Genomic DNA, 11,450 nt, shown 5'->3' with positions numbered 1-11,450 from the left:
AATAAACTCAGACTCTAATTTTGTATTTACATACGTGTAATTTTCACTTTGTTTTAATCTGCTGCCTCTACTGCATTTTTTCTCTGTTCTTACTTGACTTTGTTCAGATGTTTATGTTCCTAATGTGGCTTGTTTAAACAGGCTTACCTGAGTCTGTGCAAGGCCAAATTGTTTGTGTTAATAAAGGAATAAAAGTGTCCGGAATATTTTTTCAGCTTGAACTTCTCACACAGTCGCCGTTCTTTGTGTGAGGATGTGTAGACTTCCAAGTTGCTTAGTCTCGCACTAGATCAAAAACGAGAGTTGCGGCGTTTCTACTGCTTCAAACAAACATTTTCTCAAAGCATCATTTTTCCTCACAGCTGTTTCTTTGATACATTCACCAAGGAAACAGCAAGACACATTGTGTTCACTTTTATTTTATTCTTTGGATTTGTTTTTGGCAAATTGCATAGAGCAACAGTGAAAGAATAATGCAAAATATCTGACATTAAACATACAGCTTAGTTTGTTACACAAAAAACGCACAGTATATAGCAGTCAGCGTACAATATATAAATGTAATTGCAGTGGCACTCTTTGCAGTATAAAGCAAATATATTAAAGGGGATTTCCTTGCACCACAGCACAAGTCCTTCACTGAAACAATAAATTTGCTCTCAATACACCGTTTCTGTTCTACCTTTGGCAAAAGAATTCAATTTTCAATATTCAATTTGAATCAGTATAGTATGTAACAGACTTACATACATGAGAAAATCATTTGGCATCGTTTTGTATGTGTCTAACCAAAGCTAAAGTTGTATTTCACACTGCCAGTCTAAATGCAGTCCACGTTTCTGTGAAATAAACAGAAATGAATTGGGTTGGATGATTCACTTTTTATTCCCCTCCCTCTCACAACTCTTATATTCTTAAAACCAAGAAAGAGACCAGCTCCGCCCTCATTTCCCGCAGTAAAAAACAACAACAACAAACAAGTTGAGAACTCAGAGTCATACAGCGTCTTCACTTGGCGACCCGGAAGAGAGGGAGGCAAAGTCCTGCTGCGTCCTCAGCCGAAGAGTTTGATGAAGCACGGGTGGCAGTAGGGCTTGTTCTCCTGCTCCTTGAAGCAGCCTTTGCTCAGGGGCTTCAGGCAGAAGTGACACACGAGGTGGTGGGGGTGGAATTTGGCCCCCATGGCGGTGACGCAGCGGCCCAGGATCGGCTGCTGGCAGGCCTGACACATGCTGCCTCGGGACTGGTGGTAGTGGGCCTCACAGAGGGGGTTACCCTCGTGTTCGAAGAAGCTGCCGTTGACGAAGGGGCTGTAGCACTCCTGAAGAAGAGAGGCAGCCGGGTTCAGTCGCAGCACAAAAGCCTGACTCATGCAACCGTAATTAGAAAGTTGTCATGTGAAATAACAACTTTCTCATGACATAATTCCAACTTATTTTTAGTTTTTCGACTTTTTTTCAAAAACCTCTTTGACATGGCAGTTTCACAGAGAGCCGTGCCTTCATTCAGGAACGCCCAGCTGACACTCACACAGTCGCACACATGCACACAACACAACCACAGTCTGAGCTGCCGGTCGCCAAGCAGCTTCACTGCAGCTTAAATGCTTTGCTCAAGGGATCACATGAAACAAATGTCAGTTCTTCCGTCTCAGGAACGTCCCCATGACCCATTCACAGTGCTGAGAAAGGACCTCACCTGCCTAAAAACAAACAGGCCTCCAACCAAACTCTGTTTAATTTCCTGAGTTTTTAAAATAAACCAGAAATGTTTCATTTTATTCATTCATTTTCACTGGTCAATCATTTTTGCGGACTTTATTTCCCGTCATTACAGCCCAGCATGTAACTGTGGGGGAGTAAACTGTTTTCACTGTAACTGTAATTTCAACAATTACATTTTTTATGTCTAGAGAAGTCTTAATAATGTGAATCATATACCAACATAATAACCCAATGATGCTGCAACAACCCCAACATGTGCAATACATGTGTAATCATAAACTCCTCTTCATCTCATTATAAATCTCCCAAATTTCTCTTTCTTCAGTGGTATCTGTGGCTCTGACCGTCTGCATATCATATGACCTCACAGCAGCAGCAGCGGCAGCAGCAGCACTGCTAGCAAGTAAACATACAAATTACAAAAAAGGTGGGACGCTGTATGAAGCCTAATTAAAAACAGGATGCAAATGAACCGTGTTTACAGACAACAGTTTTATAAAGTGTTCTGAGCCCATGTAGTAACATTTTTTATCCAATCATGTGTTCACAACGTGGTGAATCTCGCTCCATCCCTGCTTGTGAGCGACTGAGCCTTTCCAGGATGCTCCTTTCATACCCAATCATGATACTATCACCTGTTACCAAGCAACCTGTTTACCTGTGGAATGATCCAAACAGGTGTTTTTGGAGCGTTCCCCATCTTTCTCAGTCTTTTGCTGCTCCAGGCCAAACTTGTTTGAAACATGTTGCTGACTTCAAATTCAGAATAAGTAGACATTTACAAAAATCAATGAAGTTGATGAGGTAAAATATTAAATATATTGTCTTTGTACTGTTTTCAACTGAGTTTATATCAAAAAGATTTAGCAAATGATCACATTTAATTTGATTTATATTTGACACAGCGTCCCAACTTTTTTGGACTCGAGGTTGAAGAAGCAAACAACACAGGTGTCAAAATGTTCAGTGAGGAAGGAAATACCTTTAAAAGTACCTTAATTTCTGCAACCATAACACACCAGGTTTCAAACTCTTGGTCTTTTTGCACACCTTACAGCTGTTTGCAACAGACACCATCACAGAGAGCCGCAGAGAAACACTCACCCTGCATACGAAGCACTGTGGGTGCCAGAGAGAGTTGAGAGCTGAGATGTAGTTTTCCAGAATGGGCTGGCTGCAGCCTTGACAGCGGGAAGCAAACAGAGTCAAGAAGCACTGCTGGCAGTACTGCTGGCCCTCCCGGTCATGGAAACCTGCAGAAGATACAGTCACAGCTTAACACTGTTCAAGAGTTTCTTTGTTAAATGTTAAATCAACTGGATGAGGCTGGAAAACCACACTGAACCTTTTCCATGTGACTCCGCTCTGTGGAACATGAAACTACAGTATGTTTGTAATTGTTTAAGGTCTCACTGAAGCTTGCTCTGCTTGAAATTTGGCCATTTTTATGCCAGAGATTAAGTGTTTCCTGGATTCTTGGCAGCCTTTAGAACAAAGCATTAAATTTCCTTTGAAAACCATACAAATTAAATGTTTTTTGGGGGGATTAGCAGCTTTTAAATCAAGGTGACTGAAGCTCCCAAGGGGTCAAACAGTATGTGGAAAATCCATGCAAACAGATTTCTACCTCCTAAAGATGTTTTCCTCAATGATTATATGAATTATTAACTGAATATGCAGTAGGTTGTGAAGTGTTTTTCAGGGCTGTACATGAGCTTGACCCTGCTAAAGTTCACTTTTAACAGTCGTGTGTTGCACCCAGACAGGACGTGCCGCCCATTACCTTCCTCTCCGAACGCCCGGCTGCACTTAACACAGCAGAAACACTCTGGGTGCCAGTTCTTGTCCAGAGCGGTGACCATTTTCTAAACAACAAGAGGAGTGGACAGTTAAAATGGCGTCAGGCGGGTTGGGGCATTCATTGCTCAAAGTCAAAGTAAGCTCTGAGTTATATGACATCCAAGTCCCTCACGTTTAGGATGGGCTTGTTGCATTGCGCACAGTGAGGGGAGAAGAGGGTGAAGTAGTCCGACTCGCAGTACGGCCGTCCGTCCTTCTCAAAGAAGTTGCGACTGCCTAACTCCGTCTCACACTCGGTGCACACAAAGTGCTCCGGGTGCCAAACCTTCCCAAGGGCCGTCACCACCTGAGGAAGAGCAAACAGTCACAAGGGGATTAATGAACAATGTCCTTCAAATACCTTCTTTGTGAATGACGTCAGACTTATTAAAATGGATGCAGTTAACGTGACTTTTGGAACATCAAGCATGCATCAAATATTAATAAACCTAGGTTGTCACAAGCTTAATATACTTTTAAATTCTTCATAGACTTGTCTTAATATCTCACCTGTCCTACCACTGGCTTTTGACAAGCTGAACAGTTGCCCTTGGAGGATGTTTGAACCCCTTGTCGACTCAGGTCTGACTGAAGCAGCCCCAGCATGCTGTCCAATGAGCCGCCGGATGAGGGCTGCGGGGGGGCGGCGGGCTGCTGCGGGGCTGTCACCACTGGACTGACAGGCGCAGCTGGCTGGGAGAAGACAAATAAAAATGATGGATGTCACGTCTGTCTTTGGGATTTCAATTCTCCCAGAGTTTACCATTAATCGACAGATGGTCTGTAATGAATGTCCGAAAAAGAGGGCGACTGTTGAAGTTTACTGGAAGCAAAGGAACCAAATCCTGATAAAAACACTCAAACATTGCTAAAAAAATAGATTTTTTAGGTGTTGGACCTCTTTTGTTTGTGACGGTGCAATCTTCTAAAGTGGCCAAATGTAGGAAAAGTCAAATAATACATTTGAGAAATTATGTGAAACTTTTTTTTCCTTTCTAAATCATCAAATCAGTCAGTCGATCAGAACAACAACAGCTTATTTAAACTTAACATCTCAGCCCAGTGTTCAACTACAAAACCCCATTGTGGGGAAGTGGCAGAAATACGAAATCCTAACAGTAGGATAACAGTAACCTAAATTGAAGGGATTGTACAACGTAATGCGACTACAGCACAGGCTGCATTCTGTGAAAGAAACCACAACTTTGAGGAACTAGCAGGCTGGTTCCCTATGAGCCCATCCATGCCTGTTCTCTGGAAGTTGTCTGAAGTATTTCTGGTTTCATTCTCATTTCATTTCAGTCTGGACCAAAGCTGAACACGGCTAAAAACTACCACAGCTTAGCGTTAGCAGAGTAAAGCGTGTGATAGAGAAATGCTGCTCACATAACCTGATGCTCACGCTTGTTTATAAGCCACATCTGGACCGCACGCTGAAACCAAACACACCGAAAGCGACGGAACAGAACATTGCTCACATGCTAGTCTCTGACTCGCCGCAAAGCAGAACGACTGGGTTATGTACCACACCAAACATACATCTATAAGTCTGACCTCCAGCTATCTGAAGCTATTTTGAAGCTGGAAAATATCTCCACTAAGACTAATTTCCATCCTCTGGCCCAATCTGGTGACTGATTTATACCAGGTGGCATGTGCTGCGGCCGGGCCACGCAGTAACAGTGAAGTCATCACATGAAGTGAACGTCTTTGTGAATGAGTCAGTGTAAGCCGTGTTAAAGCCCAGAGCAGCGAGAGATTTACACTGAAACAAGTGACAGGTTTAGCCTCTCTGGGTCATTTTTGGGGCTGTCGTGTGGACTCTTACTGTGCTCTGGACTCTGAAGTCTGACAGAGAAGCCATCAGTTTGTCCAGTTCCAGTGTGGCAGATGTTGCTGAAGGCTTCGCAGAGCTGGAATGCAGAAGACAATTCAACTGTTTTAATAAAACCACAAAAACACTGATTTTACTTTGAGAAGCTGACTGCACACTAAGCTCCATTTACTTTATTACCAACATTTTGGCCTAGCTCACGTGTTTGCCCACAGGGAAAGATGTCGGTAATAAAATCATTGCAGTTCACTTAAAATACAGCCCAAAATTAAACAGAGTGTGACTTCGCCAGCGAATTCTGGAAATCGTTCATAAAATTAATGCTGATGGCTGTTTGTGTGCAACTATTCCAACAAGCCATCTGTCATTGAAAATGTAATACCTGCTCTAAACAGATCTGAATGGAAATGAAAAAGACATTTCCTCACTTTTATTTGGCTGCAATTCAGTTAAAACTGTCCTGGAAACACTTTGAAAAACACTGCAAAATGCATGGTGGATTACGTATACTTCAGTTTGTTAAGTAAGATGCAAACTTTTTTCATCAAAATGTTCAAATATAGTGGAAAACTCCCAATTTAATTGGATTTAATCTTGCTAATTAATTTGCCTTGTAATTAATTGTGCAGCAGTCCTGATTGTGGCACCAGTATTGCAATGAACTATGTTGATAATTTAGGTTTGACTAAACTGATACCTGGAAGTGGAGGTCGAGGCCTTATCCTTAATCTTGTCCCTCTCATCTTTCTTAGAAGAAGGGAACTGAGCCAGGATCTCATCTGATGGCAAAAACAACATCATGCATGAGAAAAGACTGACCTCAGAGTTAAACACAGGCATATGAACACACACACACTGACCTGTGATGTTGAACTGGGTGGCGTTCAGCTCCTGCAACAGATGGTCCAGTTCACTCAGACCTCCTCCCAGCAGCGAGGAGGAGGAGAAGGCTGGAGGAGGGTCTGTCGTGCGAGGAGAGCGCGGTTTACACACTGTGCTGTAAGGAATACATGACACAGGTTAGGAAACATCCTGTCACTGATGCGGTCGCTTCATCCTGGTCATTCTGTTGTGAATCACTGGAGACTCTTAAACTTCGTCCATTCAGACATGAGTCACGTGGCAGCAGAACACTCTCATTTGTCCAGAACAATAATTTAGTTCTTATACCTCCGGGCTGATATTTCCCCATGCAACACAATGAGAGGCTTTCTCTCCGATCTGAAATCTGAAGAATCAACTTACACTCACCAGATGTGGAAGAAGAACTCAGATATTTCAGTAAAAGTACCACAGTGTAAAAATAGTCCTGCATTTAAAATGTTACTTTTAAAAGTACAAAAGAATCATGCAGAAAGGCATAATACATGTTATATTATTGGATTTTAATTATTGATGTATTCATATTTACATAACTTTAATGCTGAAGCTGGTAAAGTTGGAGCTAATTTTAACTACTTTCATGCTTCATGTGCTGGGTGGCTTGTGAATTTCCCCCCAGTGATCAATAGAGTTTTACCTTAATCTGTAATCTATAACATTGCATTATAATTTATGTGTTTCAATGTATTTTATATTATTATTCTGAATCTGCAGAGTAACTTGTAACTAAGGTTATCACATAAATGTGGAGTAAAAAGTAGAATATTTCCATTTGAAATGTACAGTGTGATAATCTGTACGGCCATTTCATTTCACTTCACTCATTTTTAAAATATATGTTCTAATATATATAAACTGTGTATTTTCTGCAGTTCAGAGGTCTGGAACCAAGCAAAGGCATTTTAAAATCAAGGAGGGAGTTACCTGTATAATTTGTCTGGGTTGGAGTTCTGGGTGGATTTCATGGCGGCAGAAACCGTCTGAGAGACACAACAGACACGCAATCAATCAATATTTCCATTGAAGATAATACAAAAGAAGTCACAGAGAATATTTGTAACACAATTTAGGCTGTTTAGATCAGATTAGAACTGGAGAATCTGAATCCATCCCCTGCAGCTGATCGTCTACCTGCTGCGGGGTGTAGGCGGGCGGCGGTGGCCGGGCGGGGGCGGCGTCCTCAGTGGCGTCGGCATTTTGCGGAGGGTCAGAGGTGAGCAGGACAGGACACCGAGCTAGAGGAGAGCCGGTGTTCTCCAGATCAGCGAGGAGGGCATCTGGAGGGGACAGACGCAACAAAGAAAACCATAAGGGGGACAGAAATGATTTAACAACTAGCAGCATGAATGTGATGGAAGCTTGGTTAGCTTTACAATTACTGTCCCATAATGCATCTCTGCTTCTTTATGAATGTCTCTGATGGTGCTATCAGTTTGTTTATGAAGCATCGCAGGGAAATATATGAGTTAGGAAATGGATTTAAAGGACCATGCAGCGCAGATGGGAAGGAAAACACACGGGACAGAGCGTGAATTTAAAGCAAGGTTATTACAAGCAAAGGATGCAGCAGCAGAGAGAATGAAAGTCATGCACAGACAGTTACGTACCAAACACAACAATACGAGGACTGAGAGGGTAGTTAGGTGGCTCTGGCACCCCTAAGGAGAGACAGAGAGCCCGTGTGACCAATACAGCACGTCAGACACGACACGGAGGACAACAAGCGTCCTCAGACACTGATCAGTCAGAGGGCAGGACTGACACGGCCCAGAGGCAATCCATCGACACGGTGGCGGTATTAGAAACAAACATATCTGCATTCACATCCAAGACATGCCGGCGTGGAAAGGAAGCAGAGGAGGAAGAGTGTCTGGCAGCTGATATCTGAATCCACTCCACCCCCCTCCCTCACACACTCACTCCAGGCTGAAGCGGAAGCTGTCCAGAAACCAGACTTGCTGCATGACATCATTTAGCGCTGACAAGCCCGTGTGAGTGCGACTGAGGGCCAAAGCCGGAGCTGGGAGAACGTGGGCTGAACACGACTAATTACAAACTCAGAGCTGCCTAATAATGACTTCAGCTTTCTGATACCAATCTAAACATTAATTTAGGAGCTTTTTTTGGGCTTCATCGACACCACCCTTCATGTCCCAAATGCGTTTGTTTGATTTAAAACCGGCTATCATTTAGCACTGTTAAAGTGAGTGACTGATTGAGTATGGCACTTTATAAAATGTGTTAATTAGTTAATCAGTTAATGGTTGAAGGCTTTTGGTCCCAAGAAATGCTGGATCCTACAGTTCCCATAATGCAACTCAGCAGCATCTGTCTATCTTCCCAACACAGCCTACATCGCACAAACTCGTCTTTAAGACCAAGCTGAGCTAACGTGATGACATCAGTATGACATCATCAGGGTCATTTTCTCAGACTGTGTTCACATCGTAAGACGGATGGTAAAGATGGGAAAGATTCATACGATTACAGAGACAACCATTAAATTTGGGTTCAGTTCTATTGAACGATGGTATCTGGCTGATATGAGGCGTCCATATTTGATAGTTCTTCAGGCACATCTGTGTTACTACGTGTCGAGATGGATAAATGGGGTTGGTGGGACGTGCACTCTGCACAACAGTTTATCTGTTATCAACATACTATAAACATGCACCCTGGCAGTTGCAGAAGCACCCTCGGGGACACAAGCACCTCCAGCTCCAGCCAATCCCTCAACAGACAGGACAGCAGGATCCTGAGTGGTGAGGTCTGGAGCACACGCTTATACTTAGAGCTTTTTAATAAGGTGCTGTTCCCTGTTAAAAAGCTTTAATTATAGCCATGTGCTGCAGACCTCGTCCCTCCAGATAAACCAGGTAACTCTGCTTTGGTTTGTGAGTTCTGGTAACACAGAGCAGTGCAGGGAAAGTCCCAACACAAGGTAATCGTAGATGTTCAAATTTCTGTTTTTCTGAGCACTTTTAAGAAATTCTCGCCCATGTTGGCTCCATTCTTGAACTTGGATTCAGTCAAGGTCCATTTAGTTATATTCATTCCACATAAGACAGCCACTAAACTAAACGGTGGTGAGCTTTTTCTAATCTGCTGTTTCCAAGGTCGGGAATGACCTTAAGCTCAACACGTTCTGGCAGCCTTTGTAGATCAATATTAAGGATGTTTGCTGGACTGCATTGTTTCTGACATGATAAACCTCAACTAATCTACCCTGCCTTAGACCATCGCCGTGGTCACTTCTGCCCCAGATGATTCACACTTCTGGTACGACCATGTGGTGAGAGTCTTGTGCATATACTACTCGCCCTCCTCCTCCCTACTGTGAGTCTCTGTCTCTTACGCACACACACACACACACACACACACACATACTCTAACAGACTAAACTGCTCATATAAGGAGCTAAACTTCTCTCAATGGGAATTATGACCATATTTAGAGCTGCCTGTCGACTTGTTTGTCTTGGCCAAAGGCCTCTCTAACAAGTGGTCTCTCTCACCGAAAAGCCTCGCCAGATCCAGCACATAAACTTATAACATTGTTGGACAACAGCACAAACCGAGTGTCCCGAACATGGCTACTGCCCGACTGAAACGCTCACCCAGTCACCCAGTAACTCGGTCTCGCTGCGTGCAATCCAATCCAGATGTGCCCAGATGTGCTTGGCAACATCTAGCCATTCCTTCCCGTGTTGCTTGAAAAGCATAAATCCCCCAATTCTGAAGTGGACTTCAAGAAAATAAAAAAAGGCAGCTGAGGCAAAAAAAAAAGAGGCCCGTCTATTTTTATTGAACTCCGTGGCTTCTTGAAACAGCAGTGTGGCCCTGGGCTATTTCAGGGCCTTTCCAACACACTCATTCCCAAACAGAAAGAGTCAGCTTCTCACAACGTTGTTCTGAGAGAGACACCAAATCTTCCTTCAGCATCTTTACCAGCAGAAAGGGACAGAACCAGGCATGCCCTCTCCTCGGACGCCTCCAAAATGGAAAACACTCTGTTGCACATTACGTGGCCTCTCTCCATCCCCGACTTGTTAGTGGAGATGGATGAGGAAAGCCCGCTGTGGATCCCTTGAAATCTAATTTGCAAAAGAATTTATTGAATTTGCAGGGCATGCACAAACCGCTCCACGGCGAGCGGTGGGGCGGACGCAGGGAGCAATTCTTGTGTTACCTGTGTGAGTGTGTGTGCATTTGTGGCCCGTTTGATTGGAAATTCAAACTTAATTGTAAGAAATTAGAATCTCAGAGGATGGAAGCGCTCTGTGAACAGGATAATGAAGCTTCATAGGACATCATGAGAAAAAGCCTCATGCCCTCATACAATTGAAGTTTTTTTCTGCTTTTCTCTGCCTTTTAATGTTAGAATCCGATGGAAGCCAATAAAAACCCCTTTCTATTAGAGCCTCCTGCTTGTCCTTGTGGACAAAGGAAGCAAATTCTGCTCCTCTGTGATTGCCAGAATGAACAGACCTTATTTCCTCTGTTTGGGCACACCACCCCTTCCCCAAAGATCCCCTCAAGATATCTCACCATGTAGTTACAACGCTCGGAACGAAGAACAGCACTAATACTCACCCAAATCGTCCATGATATGATTTCAGCCGAGTGTTTCCCTGTTTGTGTGAGACAACGCGGACGCGGACAGCATTAATAAGTGGTGATGGACGCGTATCGAAGCCCGCAAGATAAGACTATTGTCTCCGTCGGTCCCGAATAACTTCTTGGACACCGTTATCCGCCAAGAGAGGAGGAGGAGGAGGAGGAGGAGGAAGAGGAGGAGGAGGAGGAGGGCGCCCCGTTTCTTTTTCCTACACGGCTCTCTTCCTGTGTAATGCCTACCCGGACCTCAGACTGGAGAAGGCGTAGTTAAATAAATGTGGTTACAAACCCCGCATTCCCCGGACACGCGACGTCATCTTGGACATTCCTAGTCCATATTTGGGAGAGAAAATTAAGCATTTATGGCGCCGCGAGCTGCGCAGCCTGCGGCCGAGCGCGCGCTGCCGCCGCTGCGGCCGAGCGCGTGCGGAGAACGGGTGACAGAGAGTATGTGGAAATGCGTTTACAGGCGTCCTTCACAGTGGATCCGGCCCAGGGATCAGCAGAGACCCCACTCAGGACGAAATAAGTTCTACTAGAAAAATATTCAAATTA

At 43.8% G+C, this 11,450-nt stretch overlaps 1 protein-coding gene across 2 annotated transcripts; it reads right to left on the bottom strand.

Annotated features, from left to right (window-relative positions):
* Positions 1 to 409: 409 nt before the first annotated feature.
* Positions 410 to 11,192, bottom strand: LOC121624776 (transforming growth factor beta-1-induced transcript 1 protein-like). 2 transcript variants are annotated; one of them, XM_041962657.1, is made up of 12 exons: positions 10,872 to 11,192; positions 7,887 to 7,937; positions 7,411 to 7,556; positions 7,204 to 7,259; positions 6,258 to 6,394; positions 6,095 to 6,176; positions 5,392 to 5,476; positions 4,074 to 4,256; positions 3,697 to 3,870; positions 3,508 to 3,589; positions 2,829 to 2,977; positions 410 to 1,321 (listed from the first exon to the last, which is right to left on the bottom strand). In XM_041962657.1, exons 1-12 carry the CDS (start codon positions 10,882 to 10,884, stop codon positions 1,055 to 1,057), a joined length of 1,425 nt encoding a protein of 474 aa, XP_041818591.1. In that variant the 5' UTR covers positions 10,885 to 11,192; the 3' UTR covers positions 410 to 1,054. The 2 variants fall into 2 exon arrangements, with proteins under 2 accessions (XP_041818591.1, XP_041818592.1); XM_041962658.1 differs by lacking the exon at positions 7,887 to 7,937 and having other exon boundaries at positions 10,872 to 11,187.
* Positions 11,193 to 11,450: the final 258 nt, after the last annotated feature.

Source organism: Chelmon rostratus, chromosome 21 (genome assembly GCF_017976325.1).
Source record: "Chelmon rostratus isolate fCheRos1 chromosome 21, fCheRos1.pri, whole genome shotgun sequence".
In the NCBI taxonomy this organism is placed as follows: domain Eukaryota; kingdom Metazoa; phylum Chordata; class Actinopteri; order Chaetodontiformes; family Chaetodontidae; genus Chelmon; species Chelmon rostratus.
This window is presented reverse-complemented; position numbering and strand designations above follow the sequence as displayed.

Bases quoted from the DNA above. Each gene is read 5' to 3' on its own strand.
- LOC121624776 (XM_041962657.1), bottom strand. The intron at 6,177-6,257 runs GTCAGTGTGTGT...TTTTGCCATCAG, and splicing joins CACCCAGTTCAACATCACAG to ATGAGATCCTGGCTCAGTTC. The intron at 4,257-5,391 runs GTAAGAGTCCAC...GTCTTCTCCCAG, and splicing joins ACTTCAGAGTCCAGAGCACA to CCAGCTGCGCCTGTCAGTCC.